General features: G+C 39.2%; 1 protein-coding gene across 1 annotated transcript in view; it reads right to left on the bottom strand.

Annotated features, from left to right (window-relative positions):
- Positions 1-1,198: 1,198 nt before the first annotated feature.
- Positions 1,199-18,250, bottom strand: part of syne3 (spectrin repeat containing, nuclear envelope family member 3) — a 64,922-nt gene continuing 47,870 nt past the window's right edge. The window contains exons 16-17 of the mRNA XM_061893877.1: positions 18,041-18,226; positions 1,199-3,856 (exon numbers count right to left, since the gene is read on the bottom strand). Coding sequence (XP_061749861.1) covers positions 3,674-3,856; positions 18,041-18,226 — 369 coding nt within the window. The 3' untranslated portion in view covers positions 1,199-3,673. The remainder of the gene's footprint in view (positions 3,857-18,040; positions 18,227-18,250) is intronic.

The following is an 18,250-nucleotide window of genomic DNA, read 5'->3' as shown; positions in this document are numbered from 1 at the left end:
CTCATTGCAGGTACTTGTACTAGTCGACATGTACACACTCACTGCAGGTACTTGTACTAGTCGACATGTACACGCTCATTGCAGGTACTTGTACTAGTCGACATGTACACACTCATTGCAGGTACTTGTACTAGTCGACATGTACACACTCATTGCAGGTACTTGTACTAGTCGACATGTACACACTCATTGCAGGTACTTGTACTAGTCGACATGTACACACTCACTGCAGGTACTTGTACTAGTCAACATGTACACACTCATTGCAGGTACTTGTACTAGATGGTGATATAATGTGACAAGGATGGTGATGTAATGGTGATGAGATGATGACAGTGATGTAATGATGATGCAATCGTATTGGTGATGGTGATGTAATGGTGATGTTGTGATGGTGATGTTGAAGTAATGTGATGGTGATACAAGGTGACAGGGATGGTGATGTAATGGTGATATGGTGATGTAATGGTGATATGATGTGATGTGATGGTGACCTAGTGGTGAAAATGGAATAATGGTTATTGACCCAATTATTGTTAAAATGAAGAACATTGAAATATTCTCAATGCTTTCAGAGATTTGTATTTTCTTCCCAATAAATGTTACTTTCACTTCAGATGCTGACGTCATGGCTGTCAAAGATGAGCTAACGTGTACTAAAACACTTGACCATATTTTTGCTTGCTAAAAATGATATCGGAAGTGAAAGGATGTCACTGCAAATGTGCCTTTGGGCAAGACACTCCACATAATTGATCTTCACACCTGGATGCTTCACAGACTAAAAAGATGACCTCTGACCTTGGGGCCAGTTCTCCTCCACAGGAAGGTTTGAACCCCAAAAAGTAATTTGTGTTTAATGAAGTTCTATTCTTGCTAGCATGTAGCATGAACTAACTTTTATTTGTTACAGCCAGGAATTGAACCATCAACCTCCGCATCAGAGGCCAAGTGTCATCGCACCACTTCACCACCAGGCTGTCACCTTTGCAGTTTGATGCAAAATCAAAACTTCTTGATTTACTTTTTTAACCAAAATTCATGCTTTTATTCTTCTATTTCCTTTTTCACTGACACTCTTTTTTTTAACCAAAGTTTTCTCACACCTCATTTTTTGGAATGTTCTTAAATTGTGGTAAAAGTGTGTAGTTTGTGTCTTCAAATAAATTGTGTTGCATAACAAAACCCTCCAGAAATATTATTCTTTTTGCAAAGCATCATTTATGGCAATTCTCCTCATTTGGCAAATGACATTTCAAACAATGTTGAGCACAATAGTACATGAAGTAGTACATATTAGTACACACAGCAGAATATATATATGTATATATGTAGTGTGTACTAGTACATGAATTGCAAGCCCGCATATTAAAAAAAAAAAGCAAAAAGAGTCAACCTACACAAGCTAGGACAACATTGTTGATGTCAAAAGTAAAATGAATATAAAAGTACTTCATGAATATAAAAGTACTTCATGAATATAAAAGTACTTCATGTGTGGTACTTGAGGTCTGAAGTTGAAGGCAGAAAAGCAAAGAAATACTTAGTTTGCAAACACTTGCTGATGTTTCTCCTAGTTGTGTGAATGCTGCAAAGCACTCACACAAACTTTTCTACACAAAATTCATCGACTTCACAAACTTCTCCAAATGTTGGCGCTCTCTCTCTACCTTCCACATTTTTCACCCGATTCAAAAAGTTCCAACTTGAAACTGTTCGGCCTATTTGGGAAAGTCGGCGCGCTTTCCCTTTTTACATTTTCCCAAAATTCTCAGATTTCCCAGAATTCCAGGTTTTCTGGGACATTTTTCCCATTCAAAATGAATTGGCTATTTTTCAAACTTCCATTTCCACATTTTTCAACCGATTCAAAGCCTTCCACTTTCAAAATATTCCAATCATCCTGGACATTCAATCTATTATTTTTTAAAGTTCAAAAGAATTCCGGGAATTTCCAGAATTCCCGTTTTTTTGAAACCCTTTTTTTCTGGCGTCTACTCCTTCCACATTTTTCAAGCCACTTCAACCTTCCAAACATTCTTCTTAATCGGGACAAAAACTACGTTGTTTTTGAACGTGAAAAGTTCCCGGTTTTCCCGAAATTCTGTAACAGCATTTCTCAATTCAACATGTTACAACTTCAACATTTCTCAGTTGATTTGCAAAAATGCCAACACCAACCATTTCAACTAATTCAGATCATTCCAGTTTTTTACCATTTTCCAAAAAATTCTTGCTTTTCCTGAAATTCCTAATTTTTGGGCAAATTCCCATTGAAGTCAATGAGGCATTTTTCAAAGTTCCACAACTCCCACATTTGTCATCTGATTCAAACGCTTCCATCTTCAAAATATTCAGCCTGTTTGGGAATCATGTGCCTCCACTTCAACAATTCTGAAAAAATTCCATGATTTGAGTTCATTGAAGCATCAGACACACTTCCTCCAGGTCGCCTCATCCAGTTACTTGAAAATGTTTTGATGAATAAAAAGAAATGAAAGCTAAAAGACTGACTTACTCTGTGATATTTAGCAAGTAGAGCAGGGGTAGGGAACATCTGGCTCTAGAGCCAGATGTGGCTCTTTTGAAGACTGCATCTGGCTCTCAGATAAATATTAGCTGACGTTGCTTAACACGATAAGTAAATAATTCCACTTGTAATCACAGTGTTAAAAATAATGTTCAAAATATAAAACATTCTCATGCATTTTAATCCAACCACCCGGTTTCTACCGCACCTGTTCAAGAAGTTGTGTTAATGGTAAGAACTGAAGTGAATTATATTTATATAGCGTTTTTCTCAAGTGACTCAAAGCACTTTACATAGTGACACCCAATATCTAAGTTCCATTTAAAGCAGTGTGGGTGGCACTGGGAGCAGGTGGGTCAAGTGTCTTGCCCAAGGACACAACGGCAGTGACTAGGATGGCGGAAGTGGGAATCGAACCTGCAACCCTCAAGTTGCTGGCACGGCCACTCTACCAACCGAGCTAAACCGCCCCAGAAGGATTTTACGTGTTGGTTAGCTTCAGAATAACAATGTCATTAAAAAGAATGAGAGACTTATTATACTCTAAAAATGTTGGTCTTACATAAAAATGCACACATTTAGTTGTATTCTGTCTTTAATTTTTTTTTATATGACTTTCACGGAAATACTTCTTAAAATATTTGGCTTGTATGGCTCCCTAAGCCAAAAAGGTTCCCGACCCCTGAAGTAGACGATACAACATCAGTATGAGGCTGAGTTTGACATTAAAATAGTTCAAATACTCAATTAAATACAAATTCAAGTATAAAAAGCATTTTGCTATTTTTTCTTTTAAAATAAAGTCCATATCTTTGTAAGGCTGTAATAAAAGACATGATTTGATGCTGTAGCCTGGAAATATGCCGTGGATGCAGATATAGATGTATGTATGTATGTATGTATGTATGTATATATGTATGTATGTATGTATGTATGTATATTGTGTTATGTGGGCGGAGGTCCAGAGTAGCGCAGCATCATGGATGCAGATATAGATGTATGTACGTATGTATGTTTGTATGTATGTATATATGTATGTATGTATGTATGTATGTATGTATATATGTATATATGTATGTATGTATGTATGTATGTATATATGTATATATGTATGTATGTATGTATGTATGTATGTATATTGTGTTATGTGGGCGGAGGTCCAGAGTAGCGCAGCATCATGTTGAAGGAGCGTGCAAAGTTGTTGCTGAGAGAGCAGCTGTGGTCTTTGTCCATGAGGGGAAGCAGGAAGGCGATGAGCAGCAAGGCCAGGAAGAAGAGCCACAGAGGAAGAGCCAGTCGACAAACTCTCTGCATCAAGCTCGGCTTCTGAAAGTACACAACATGCTCTTAATCTGAAAGTACACAACATGCTGTTATTCTGAAAGTACACAACATGCTGTTATTCTGAAAGTACACAACATGCTCTTAATCTGAAAGTACACAACATGCTGTTATTCTGAAAGTACACAACATGCTCTTAATCTGAAAGTACACAACATGCTGTTATTCTGAAAGTACACAACATGCTCTTAATCTGAAAGTACACAACATGCTGTTATTCTGAAAGTACACAACATGCTGTTATTCTGAAAGTACACAACATGCTCTTAATCTGAAAGTACACAACATGCTGTTATTCTGAAAGTACACAACATGCCTGTCACCTGCAGGCTGGCCCACTTCCTGTTGGCGGGCGGGCCAGCACTCAATATGGCTGCTGCTTATTCCTGTGATACATCTTCTAAGTACGCTGGATTCTTTTCTTTTCTGCTATAATGTAGTAGAAGACCACATCTTTGTTTTGTTGTACTATAATGTAGTAGAAGACCACATCTGTGTTTTGTTGTACTACAATGTAGTAGAAGACCACATCTTTGTTTTGTTGTACTATAATGTAGTAGAAGACCACATCTGTGTTTTGTTGTACTACAATGTAGTAGAAGACCACATCTTTGTTTTGTTGTACTACAATGTAGTAGAAGACCACATCTTTGTTTTGTTGTACTATAATGTAGTAGAAGACCACATCTATGTTTTGTTGTACTATAATGTAGTAGAAGACCACATCTTTGTTTTGTTGTACTACAATGTAGTAGAAGACCACAACTATGTTTTGTTGTACTATAATGTAGTAAAAGACCACAACTATGTTTTGTTGTACTACAATGTAGTAGAAGATCACATCTTTGTTTTGTTGTACTATAATGTAGTAGAAGACCACATCTGTGTTTTGTTGTACTACAATGTAGTAGAAGACCACATCTTTGTTTTGTTGTACTATAATGTAGTAGAAGACCACATCTGTGTTTTGTTGTACTACAATGTAGTAGAAGACCACATCTTTGTTTTGTTGTACTATAATGTAGTAGAAGACCACATCTGTGTTTTGTTGTACTACAATGTAGTAGAAGACCACATCTTTGTTTTGTTGTACTACAATGTAGTAGAAGACCACATCTTTGTTTTGTTGTACTATAATGTAGTAGAAGACCACATCTATGTTTTGTTGTACTATAATGTAGTAGAAGACCACATCTTTGTTTTGTTGTACTACAATGTAGTAGAAGACCACAACTATGTTTTGTTGTACTATAATGTAGTAAAAGACCACAACTATGTTTTGTTGTACTACAATGTAGTAGAAGATCACATCTTTGTTTTGTTGTACTATAATGTAGTAGAAGACCACATCTATGTTTTGTTGTACTACAATGTAGTAGAAGACCACATCTGTGTTTTGTTGTACTACAATGTAGTAGAAGACCACATCTTTGTTTTGTTGTACTATAATGTAGTAGAAGACCACATCTATGTTTTGTTGTACTATAATGTAGTAGAAGACCACATCTTTGTTTTGTTGTACTACAATGTAGTAGAAGACCACAACTATGTTTTGTTGTACTATAATGTAGTAAAAGACCACAACTATGTTTTGTTGTACTACAATGTAGTAGAAGATCACATCTTTGTTTTGTTGTACTATAATGTAGTAGAAGACCACATCTATGTTTTGTTGTACTACAATGTAGTAGAAGACCACATCTGTGTTTTGTTGTACTATAATGTAGTAGAAGATCACATCTTTGTTTTGTTGTACTATAATGTAGTAGAAGATCACATCTGTGTTTTGTTGTACTATAATGTAGTAGAAGATCACATCTTTGTTTTGTTGTACTATAATGTAGTAGAAGACCACATCTATGTTTTGTTGTACTACAATGTAGTAGAAGACCACATCTTTGTTTTGTTGTACTACAATGTAGTAGAAGACCACATCTGTGTTTTGTTGTACTATAATGTAGTAGAAGATCACATCTTTGTTTTGTTGTACTATAATGTAGTAGAAGATCACATCTGTGTTTTGTTGTACTATAATGTAGTAGAAGATCACATCTTTGTTTTGTTGTACTATAATGTAGTAGAAGACCACTCTATGTTTTGTTGTACTACAATGTAGTAGAAGACCACATCTGTGTTTTGTTGTACTACAATGTAGTAGAAGACCACATCTTTGTTTTGTTGTACTATAATGTAGTAGAAGATCACATCTTTGTTTTTTTGTACTACAATGTAGTAGAAGATCACATCTTTGTTTTGTTGTACTACAATGTAGTAGAAGATCACACCTTTGTTTTGTTGTACTATAATGTAGTAGAAGATCACATCTGTGTTTTGTTGTACTATAATGGAGTAGAAGACCACATCTATGTTTTGTTGTACTACAATGTAGTAGAAGATCACATCTTTGTTTTGTTGTACTACAATGTAGTAGAAGACCACATCTTTGTTTTGTTGTACTACAATGTAGTAGAAGACCACATCTTTGTTTTGTTGTACTATAATGTAGTAGAAGACCACATCTATGTTTTGTTGTACTATAATGTAGTAGAAGACCACATCTTTGTTTTGTTGTACTACAATGTAGTAGAAGACCACAACTATGTTTTGTTGTACTATAATGTAGTAAAAGACCACAACTATGTTTTGTTGTACTACAATGTAGTAGAAGATCACATCTTTGTTTTGTTGTACTATAATGTAGTAGAAGACCACATCTATGTTTTGTTGTACTACAATGTAGTAGAAGACCACATCTGTGTTTTGTTGTACTACAATGTAGTAGAAGATCACATCTGTGTTTTGTTGTACTATAATGTAGTAGAAGATCACATCTTTGTTTTGTTGTACTATAATGTAGTAGAAGACCACATCTATGTTTTGTTGTACTACAATGTAGTAGAAGACCACATCTTTGTTTTGTTGTACTACAATGTAGTAGAAGACCACATCTGTGTTTTGTTGTACTATAATGTAGTAGAAGATCACATCTTTGTTTTGTTGTACTATAATGTAGTAGAAGATCACATCTGTGTTTTGTTGTACTATAATGTAGTAGAAGATCACATCTTTGTTTTGTTGTACTATAATGTAGTAGAAGACCACTCTATGTTTTGTTGTACTACAATGTAGTAGAAGACCACATCTGTGTTTTGTTGTACTACAATGTAGTAGAAGACCACATCTTTGTTTTGTTGTACTATAATGTAGTAGAAGATCACATCTTTGTTTTTTTGTACTACAATGTAGTAGAAGATCACATCTTTGTTTTGTTGTACTACAATGTAGTAGAAGATCACACCTTTGTTTTGTTGTACTATAATGTAGTAGAAGATCACATCTGTGTTTTGTTGTACTATAATGGAGTAGAAGACCACATCTATGTTTTGTTGTACTACAATGTAGTAGAAGATCACATCTTTGTTTTGTTGTACTACAATGTAGTAGAAGACCACATCTTTGTTTTGTTGTACTACAATGTAGTAGAAGACCACATCTTTGTTTTGTTGTACTATAATGTAGTAGAAGACCACATCTATGTTTTGTTGTACTATAATGTAGTAGAAGACCACATCTTTGTTTTGTTGTACTACAATGTAGTAGAAGACCACAACTATGTTTTGTTGTACTATAATGTAGTAAAAGACCACAACTATGTTTTGTTGTACTACAATGTAGTAGAAGATCACATCTTTGTTTTGTTGTACTATAATGTAGTAGAAGACCACATCTATGTTTTGTTGTACTACAATGTAGTAGAAGACCACATCTGTGTTTTGTTGTACTACAATGTAGTAGAAGATCACATCTTTGTTTTGTTGTACTATAATGTAGTAGAAGATCACATCTGTGTTTTGTTGTACTATAATGTAGTAGAAGATCACATCTTTGTTTTGTTGTACTATAATGTAGTAGAAGACCACATCTATGTTTTGTTGTACTACAATGTAGTAGAAGACCACATCTTTGTTTTGTTGTACTACAATGTAGTAGAAGACCACATCTGTGTTTTGTTGTACTATAATGTAGTAGAAGATCACATCTTTGTTTTGTTGTACTATAATGTAGTAGAAGATCACATCTGTGTTTTGTTGTACTATAATGTAGTAGAAGATCACATCTTTGTTTTGTTGTACTATAATGTAGTAGAAGACCACTCTATGTTTTGTTGTACTACAATGTAGTAGAAGACCACATCTGTGTTTTGTTGTACTACAATGTAGTAGAAGACCACATCTTTGTTTTGTTGTACTATAATGTAGTAGAAGATCACATCTTTGTTTTTTTGTACTACAATGTAGTAGAAGATCACATCTTTGTTTTGTTGTACTACAATGTAGTAGAAGATCACACCTTTGTTTTGTTGTACTATAATGTAGTAGAAGATCACATCTGTGTTTTGTTGTACTATAATGGAGTAGAAGACCACATCTATGTTTTGTTGTACTACAATGTAGTAGAAGATCACATCTTTGTTTTGTTGTACTACAATGTAGTAGAAGATCACACCTTTGTTTTGTTGTACTATAATGTAGTAGAAGATCACATCTGTGTTTTGTTGTACTATAATGTAGTAGAAGACCACAACTATGTTTTGTTGTACTACAATGTAGTAGAAGATCACATCTTTGTTTTGTTGTACTATAATGTAGTAGAAGATCACATCTTTGTTTTGTTGTACTATAATGTAGTAGAAGATCACACCTTTGTTTTGTTGTACTACAATGTAGTAGAAGATCACACCTTTGTTTTGTTGTACTATAATGTAGTAGAAGATCACACCTTTGTTTTGTTGTACTATAATGTAGTAGAAGACCACATCTATGTTTTGTTGTACTACAATGTAGTAGAAGATCACACCTATGTTTTGTTGTACTACAATGTAGTAGAAGATCACATCTTTGTTTTGTTGTACTACAATGTAGTAGAAGATCACGTCTTTGTTTTGTTGTACTATAATGTAGTAGAAGACCACATCTATGTTTTGTTGTACTACAATGTAGTAGAAGACCACATCTATGTTTTGTTGTACTACAATGTAGTAGAAGATCACATCTTTGTTTTGTTGTACTACAATGTAGTAGAAGATCACACCTTTGTTTTGTTGTACTATAATGTAGTAGAAGATCACATCTGTGTTTTGTTGTACTATAATGTAGTAGAAGACCACAACTATGTTTTGTTGTACTACAATGTAGTAGAAGATCACATCTTTGTTTTGTTGTACTATAATGTAGTAGAAGATCACACCTATGTTTTGTTGTACTACAATGTAGTAGAAGATCACATCTTTGTTTTGTTGTACTACAATGTAGTAGAAGATCACATCTTTGTTTTGTTGTACTATAATGTAATAGAAGACCACATCTATGTTTTGTTGTACTATAATGTAGTAGAAGATCAAACCTTTGTTTTGTTGTACTACAATGTAGTAGAAGATCACATCTTTGTTTTGTTGTACTATAATGTAGTAGAAGATCACATCTTTGTTTTGTTGTACTATAATGTAGTAGAAGATCAAACCTTTGTTTTGTTGTACTACAATGTAGTAGAAGATCACATCTTTGTTTTGTTGTGTGGAGGTGTGTTGCTAAGAGACAGGTGAGTGTGGATGTGTGTTGCTAAGAGACAGGTGAGTGTGGATGTGTGTTGCTAAGAGACAGGTGAGTGTGGATGTGTGTTGCTAAGAGACAGGTGAGTGTGGATGTGTGTTGCTAAGAGACAGGTGAGTGTGGATGTGTGTTGCTAAGAGACAGGTGAGTGTGGATGTGTGTTGCTAAGAGACAGGTGAGTGTGGATGTGTGTTGCTAAGAGACAGGTGAGTGTGGATGTGTGTTGCTAAGAGACAGGTGAGTGTGGAGGTGTGTTGCTAAGAGACAGGTGAGTGTGGATGTGTGTTGCTAAGAGACAGGTGAGTGTGGATGTGTGTTGCTAAGAGACAGGTGAGTGTGGATGTGTGTTGCTAAGAGACAGGTGAGTGTGGAGGTGTGTTGCTAAGAGACAGGTGAGTGTGGATGTGTGTTGCTAAGAGACAGGTGAGTGTGGAGGTGTGTTGCTAAGAGACAGGTGAGTGTGGATGTGTGTTGCTAAGAGACAGGTGAGTGTGGATGTGTGTTGCTAAGAGACAGGTGAGTGTGGAGGTGTGTTGCTAAGAGACAGGTGAGTGTGGAGGTGTGTTGCTAAGAGACAGGTGAGTGTGGATGTGTGTTGCTAAGAGACAGGTGAGCGTGGAGGTGTGTTGCTAAGAGACAGGTGAGCGTGGATGTGTGTTGCTAAGAGACAGGTGAGCGTGGATGTGTGTTGCTAAGAGACAGGTGAGTGTGGAGGTGTGTTGCTAAGAGACAGGTGAGTGTGGATGTGTGTTGCTAAGAGACAGGTGAGTGTGGATGTGTGTTGCTAAGAGACAGGTGAGTGTGGATGTGTGTTGCTAAGAGACAGGTGAGTGTGGAGGTGTGTTGCTAAGAGACAGGTGAGTGTGGATGTGTGTTGCTAAGAGACAGGTGAGTGTGGAGGTGTGTTGCTAAGAGACAGGTGAGTGTGGATGTGTGTTGCTAAGAGACAGGTGAGTGTGGATGTGTGTTGCTAAGAGACAGGTGAGTGTGGAGGTGTGTTGCTAAGAGACAGGTGAGTGTGGAGGTGTGTTGCTAAGAGACAGGTGAGTGTGGATGTGTGTTGCTAAGAGACAGGTGAGTGTGGAGGTGTGTTGCTAAGAGACAGGTGAGCGTGGATGTGTGTTGCTAAGAGACAGGTGAGCGTGGATGTGTGTTGCTAAGAGACAGGTGAGCGTGGATGTGTGTTGCTAAGAGACAGGTGAGTGTGGATGTGTGTTGCTAAGAGACAGGTGAGTGTGGATGTGTGTTGCTAAGAGACAGGTGAGTGTGGATGTGTGTTGCTAAGAGACAGGTGAGTGTGGATGTGTGTTGCTAAGAGACAGGTGAGTGTGGATGTGTGTTGCTAAGAGACAGGTGAGTGTGGAGGTGTGTTGCTAAGAGACAGGTGAGTGTGGAGGTGTGTTGCTAAGAGACAGGTGAGTGTGGATGTGTGTTGCTAAGAGACAGGTGAGTGTGGATGTGTGTTGCTAAGAGACAGGTGAGTGTGGATGTGTGTTGCTAAGAGACAGGTGAGTGTGGATGTGTGTTGCTAAGAGACAGGTGAGTGTGGAGGTGTGTTGCTAAGAGACAGGTGAGTGTGGATGTGTGTTGCTAAGAGACAGGTGAGTGTGGAGGTGTGTTGCTAAGAGACAGGTGAGTGTGGAGGTGTGTTGCTAAGAAACAGGTGAGTGTGGATGTGTGTTGCTAAGAGACAGGTGAGTGTGGAGGTGTGTTGCTAAGAGACAGGTGAGTGTGGAGGTGTGTTGCTAAGAGACAGGTGAGTGTGGATGTGTGTTGCTAAGATACAGGTGAGTGTGGATGTGTGTTGCTAAGAGGCAGGTGAGTGTGGAGGTGTGTTGCTAAGAGGCAGGTGAGTGTGGACGTGTGTTGCTAAGAGACAGGTGAGTGTGGACGTGTGTTGCTAAGAGACAGGTGAGTGTGGACGTGTGTTGCTAAGAGACAGGTGAGTGTGGAGGTGTGTTGCTAAGAGACAGGTGAGTGTGGAGGTGTGTTGCTAAGAGACAGGTGAGTGTGGAGGTGTGTTGCTAAGAGACAGGTGAGTGTGGAGGTGTGTTGCTAAGAGACAGGTGAGTGTGGAGGTGTGTTGCTAAGAGACAGGTGAGTGTGGAGGTGTGTTGCTAAGAGACAGGTGAGTGTGGAGGTGTGTTGCTAAGAGACAGGTGAGTGTGGAGGTGTGTTGCTAAGAGACAGGTGAGTGTGGAGGTGTGTTGCTTAGAGACAGGTGAGTGTGGAGGTGTGTTGCTAAGAGACAGGTGAGTGTGGATGTGTGTTGCTAAGAGACAGGTGAGTGTGGATGTGTGTTGCTAAGAGACAGGTGAGTGTGGATGTGTGTTGCTAAGAGACAGGTGAGTGTGGATGTGTGTTGCTAAGAGACAGGTGAGTGTGGATGTGTGTTGCTAAGAGACAGGTGAGTGTGGAGGTGTGTTGCTAAGAGACAGGTGAGTGTGGAGGTGTGTTGCTAAGAGACAGGTGAGTGTGGAGGTGTGTTGCTAAGAGACAGGTGAGTGTGGATGTGTGTTGCTAAGAGACAGGTGAGTGTGGATGTGTGTTGCTAAGAGACAGGTGAGTGTGGATGTGTGTTGCTAAGAGACAGGTGAGTGTGGAGGTGTGTTGCTAAGAGACAGGTGAGTGTGGATGTGTGTTGCTAAGAGACAGGTGAGTGTGGAGGTGTGTTGCTAAGAGACAGGTGAGTGTGGATGTGTGTTGCTAAGAGACAGGTGAGTGTGGAGGTGTGTTGCTAAGAGACAGGTGAGTGTGGATGTGTGTTGCTAAGAGACAGGTGAGTGTGGATGTGTGTTGCTAAGAGACAGGTGAGTGTGGAGGTGTGTTGCTAAGAGACAGGTGAGTGTGGAGGTGTGTTGCTAAGAGACAGGTGAGTGTGGATGTGTGTTGCTAAGAGACAGGTGAGTGTGGATGTGTGTTGCTAAGAGACAGGTGAGTGTGGATGTGTGTTGCTAAGAGACAGGTGAGTGTGGAGGTGTGTTGCTAAGAGACAGGTGAGTGTGGATGTGTGTTGCTAAGAGACAGGTGAGTGTGGAGGTGTGTTGCTAAGAGACAGGTGAGTGTGGAGGTGTGTTGCTAAGAGACAGGTGAGTGTGGATGTGTGTTGCTAAGAGACAGGTGAGTGTGGAGGTGTGTTGCTAAGAGACAGGTGAGTGTGGAGGTGTGTTGCTAAGAGACAGGTGAGTGTGGATGTGTGTTGGTAAGAGACAGGTGAGTGTGGAGGTGTGTTGCTAAGAGACAGGTGAGTGTGGATGTGTGTTGCTAAGAGACAGGTGAGTGTGGAGGTGTGTTGCTAAGAGACAGGTGAGTGTGGATGTGTGTTGCTAAGAGACAGGTGAGTGTGGAGGTGTGTTGCTAAGAGACAGGTGAGTGTGGAGGTGTGTTGCTAAGAGACAGGTGAGTGTGGAGGTGTGTTGCTAAGAGACAGGTGAGTGTGGATGTGTGTTGCTAAGAGACAGGTGAGTGTGGATGTGTGTTGCTAAGAGACAGGTGAGTGTGGAGGTGTGTTGCTAAGAGACAGGTGAGTGTGGATGTGTGTTGCTAAGAGACAGGTGAGTGTGGAGGTGTGTTGCTAAGAGACAGGTGAGTGTGGATGTGTGTTGCTAGGCGACGGGTGAGTGTGGATGTGTGTTGCTAAGAGACAGGTGAGTGTGGAGGTGTGTTGCTAAGAGACAGGTGAGTGTGGAGGTGTGTTGCTAAGAGACAGGTGAGTGTGGATGTGTGTTGCTAAGAGACAGGTGAGTGTGGATGTGTGTTGCTAAGAGACAGGTGAGTGTGGAGGTGTGTTGCTAAGAGACAGGTGAGTGTGGAGGTGTGTTGCTAAGAGACAGGTGAGTGTGGATGTGTGTTGCTAAGAGACAGGTGAGTGTGGATGTGTGTTGCTAAGAGACAGGTGAGTGTGGATGTGTGTTGCTAGGCGACGGGTCACGCCCACCAGGGTTTGAGCTGAGCTACATTTGTTAGCTTTAGCAGTTAGCAGCTGCAGGTTGTCTACACTCAATGCTGTTCAGTTTTTTTTTAATATTTATTTCATTTTAAGTGTTTATTGTTTTTTCAAGTATGTGAAACTTTGTGAGGCAATTTTTAGGGTAAATTGTGCAAAGGATTTTTCTTAGCAGCAGAATTTATAGGACATATTTCACTTCAACCCAAGTTGACTTTGTAAGCAGACAAATGTGTAAAAGTTTGAAGGGCACTCAAGGGCGTCCTGTTCAGTCTTTCAGCAGCTTGTGTCAATAAAGAGGAGCTGCAGGCGCCTGCTGTCAGAGCTCCAGGTGAGCAGGTGAGCTGCGTGTAAAGGTGAAGGTGGCGCGGCGTCGGCGTCAACAATGTGGTGCGTCAGAGACTGCGGAGGCGGGGCAGACCCTTTACATTGTTATGAAAAAAGCCTGGGGGAGGTTTGCGGCGGGTGTTGATGTCATGTGATTGATGTCATGTGATTGATGCCATGTGATGGATGTCATGTGATTGATGTCATGTGATGGATGTCATGTGATTGATGTCATGTGATTGATGTCATGTGATTGATGTCATGTGATTGATGTCATGTGATTGATGTCATGTGATGGATGTCATGTGATTGATGTCATGTGATTGATGTCATGTGATTGTCAATAAATAAACGGCGGGAGTGACTATCAAACATATCAGTCTGGCAAACACACACCTCTTTGTAAAACATAACATTTCAACTTGTATTACCACCCAGCACTAAAAAGCTTCCAGGTTAAATCATTTCTAGAAACATTACAAACATCAACATAGACTCAATGAACACACCTTCAACTTCTCACCTGGAACTCAATGTCTTGACTCACTGAACAGCACCCTTACAATCTAGGACATGTCACCCCCTGGCACTCTGACCCCCGGTTCACTAATTAGCTCCCAAAGATGAAAACAGTGGGCGTGTCCTTGGTCGGGTCTGATTGTACACAGACTGGCCAAGTGGGGGCGCCAAAACTTAGAGTACTCAAACATCTCAAAGATGCTACATCTCCATTCTACTCTCACAGGGTCAACAATAAGCCAGGAAACTGTAAACACCTTTTTATCATCTCCTCAAACACATCCAAGTACTTTAGTAGGTAGACATATTCACGTTGCACTTTACTGTTGTGTTTTCTTTTTCTTTTTGTCTATGCATGGGAGAGTGAGAAACATAATTTCGATTCCTTTGTATGTCTTACATGTAAAGAAATTGACAAATAAAGCTGACTTGACTTGAAGTAAACATTCAAACACATACAGAACAGAAAACTAACACAAAAAAACCAGTATAAATGGCAATATCACATAATGTTACAGTGTTTGTGCATATTCAGTAAACAGCATCTAATAAATGAATAAAAGCATATATATATATATATACATATATATATATATATATATACATATATATACATACATACATATCGTACATTAGGGCTGTGAATCTATGGGTGTCCCATGATTTGATGCAATATCAATTTTTTTTTTCAATTCAACACAATTCTCTATTCAAAAACAATTTTTTTTCCGATGTAAAAGGATTGTGTATTCATTCAATACATAGATTTCAGCAGGATCTACCCCAGTCTGCTCACATGCTAGCAGAGTAGTAGATTTAAAAAAAAAAAAAAGCTTTTATAATTGTAAAGGACAATGTTTTATCAACTGATTGCAGTAATGTAAATTTTTTTGAACTATTAAAGGAAGCAAAAATATGACTTATTTTATCTTTGTGCAAACATTGGACACAGTGTGTTGTCCAGCTTATGAGATGCCATGCAAGTGTAAGCCACTGTGACACTATTGTTCTTTTTTTAATTATTTTTATAAATGTCGAATGATAATGTCAATGAGGGATTTTTAATCACTGTTGTGCTGAAATGATAACTAATATTGATACTGTTGTTGATAATATTCACTACTTTTGTTTTGTTCTGTGTGGTGTTTGTGTCTCCTCTCAGTTGTTCTGTTTATTGCAGTTCTGAGTGTTGCTGGGTCAGGTTCGGTTTTGGAATTGGATTGCATTGTTATGGTATTGCTGTGTAGTGCTTTGTTGGATTGATTAAAAAATATATTAAAAAAAAAAATTTTTTTAAATGAGAATCGATTCTGAATCACACAACAGGAGAATTGCGATTCAAATTCAAATAGATAATTTTCCACACCCCTAATATATATATACTTTAAAGATGTGTCTACACATTCTATAAAAGGTACAGATAGCAGTATTCCCACATATAGGATTGGTATCTAACAGAAGTACACCCAGGATTATCTGTAGAGAAGTCCGATCATGGCTTTTTTGCCGATACCCGAGGGCGATAGATCAATAATTGTTTATACTCCTTACTTTACCAGCCTTGTCTTTAATGACATGTAGTAAAATACATGTCAGCATAGCATCTGGCAGGATGACATGTATGACCAGGCCCGTAAAACAGATGGAGAGCAACACATACACTGTATACCCTAGGGCTGGCTAGCTTCAGCTGCTGTGCAGTACTAGTATCCACGCCATGTGCACCACTTCCTCCACAACATGGCTCACTTCTCAATCACTTCAATAGAGCAGCATAGTTCCTGCCTGCATAATTCACTTATATTTCCTCCAACTCAATGTTACAAAGCAACACTGCTTTAACTCTATTTAGATGTTCAACTTCCTTCCACAAGCCCGTGACACTGCTGTCCAGCAGCTTCCACACCATACACTCAGATCTCAGGGCCTCATCATGCTTGCCAACAAAGCACACTACACATTTCTATGGATGGTATTGGTTAGCTACAGTATTTATGCTCAAGAACAGGTCCCAGTCCAGGTCTAGCAGCAACAACCCAGTCCAGGTCTAGCAGCAACAACCCAGTCCAGGTCTAGCAGCAACAACCCAGTCCAGGTCTAGCAGCAACAACCCAGTCCAGGTCTAGCAGCAACAACCCAGTCCAGGTCTAGCAGCAACAACCCAGTCCAGGTCTAGCAGCAACAACCCAGTCCAGGTCTAGCAGCAAGAACCCAGTCCAGGTCTAGCAGCAACAACCCAGTCCAGGTCTAGCAGCAACAACCCAGTCCAGGTCTAGCAGCAACAACCCAGTCCAGGTCTAGCAGCAACAACCCAGTCCAGGTCTAGCAGCAACAACCCAGTCCAGGTCTAGCAGCAACAACCCAGTCCAGGTCTAGCAGCAACAACCCAGTCCAGGTCTAGCAGCAAGAACCCAGTCCAGGTCTAGCAGCAACAACCCAGTCCAGGTCTAGCAGCAAGAACCCAGGCCTTACAGGTGGCCTTAGCCTCTGCCAGTGTGTTAGCTCCATACTTCTTCCACCCAGGCTTGGAGTTTTTAGCTTTAGTAAAATGAGTGAGTAGAGGTCTGCAGGCCTGGGGTAAAGTCTCCACAACACAATTGTACATTTCCTGGAGGTCATCAGAGTGGGAGGTGACATTGGAACATAGAACAACATTAAACGTAGAACAACATGAAACATAGAACAACATGAAACATAGAACAACATAAAACATAGAACAACATGAAACATAGGACAACATGAAACATAGAACAACATGCATTGCTAAACCAAAGCCCCTCAGTCACAAATGACACACAAGAGCAGTGTAATAACTTCATTTCATTTCTCATAAAAATCATTTGCTCTTCTCTCTCTAACCCCCTCTGTTTTGGCCCCCTCTCTATATCGCTTTCTCTCTCTGGCCCCCTCTCTTTATCGCTTTCTCTCTCTGGCCCCCTCTCTTTATGGCTTTCTCTCTTTATGCACACTGTGTCTCCCAAGTTCTCTCCACCTTCTCCCAAAAAGAGTTTGATGTCATCACATGTTTGGCCTCCAACACATTTTACTGGACCACATATTGACCAACAAATGATTGTCAATAAAGGATGTGGCCATTATTTTGGAGAGCAAATCAAGCATTGATGTAAAAACATTACATAACAGTAATGGAAGTATACCTTTTTAAATACAAGTAACGTGTATGTCTTGTATATTGTAACATGGTAAGTGCATTATTTGTTGTGTGCAAACTACAGTATTATTGTTGTGTACATAGTCCAGTTTTATTTGTTGTTTACATAGTCAGTGCAATATTTGTTGTGTACTAACTACAGTATTATTTGTTGTGTACATAGTACAGTATTATTTGTTGTGTACATAGTAAGTGCATTATTTGTTGTGTACACAGTACAGTATTATTTGTTGTGTACACAGGACAGTGTGATTTGTTGTTTGTGAAGTAAGTTCACTATTTACAGTGTACATATGACATAGTACAGTATTTAAATGATTTATATATTTCATATTTGCATTCTAACATCTAAGAAGAGTTCAATAAAAAAAATGTTTTTTTTCTGTACTTGGATTTGAGTTGTAAGATGTAAAGAGATGGTGTAAATATATAAAAAAGAGAGCTTATGCAGAGAAAGAGAGAAGTTTCAAAGATTGTAATACAAGTTATGGGCCAGAGTTAGTGTCATTCACTTTGTAATAATGTAGATGTGTTTGACATTCTCACTGCTCTTGTGTATAGTCTCACATCTTTCACGTCCACAGTTGGATGCTTACCTGAGAATGGAGCCTTTTCTGAGGGACACGGGCATCCTTTAGTTTGGACTTGTAGAGAATCCAGCGATAGCGAAGGTCTTCAAAGCTGGCATCTTCTGCTGGACCTGATCCAGTCTGACTCTCTCTCCTGTCCTGCAGCAAAAGCTGGAACTGCTCCTGACCCCAACTCACTCCTGCCTTCAGAGCCTGGATGGAGCATGCAATAATAGT

This window comes from Nerophis ophidion, linkage group LG03 (assembly GCF_033978795.1).
Source record: "Nerophis ophidion isolate RoL-2023_Sa linkage group LG03, RoL_Noph_v1.0, whole genome shotgun sequence".
NCBI lineage: Eukaryota > Metazoa > Chordata > Actinopteri > Syngnathiformes > Syngnathidae > Nerophis > Nerophis ophidion.
The sequence above is the reverse complement of the archived record's forward strand: the minus strand, read 5'-3'. Positions and strand labels throughout refer to the sequence as shown.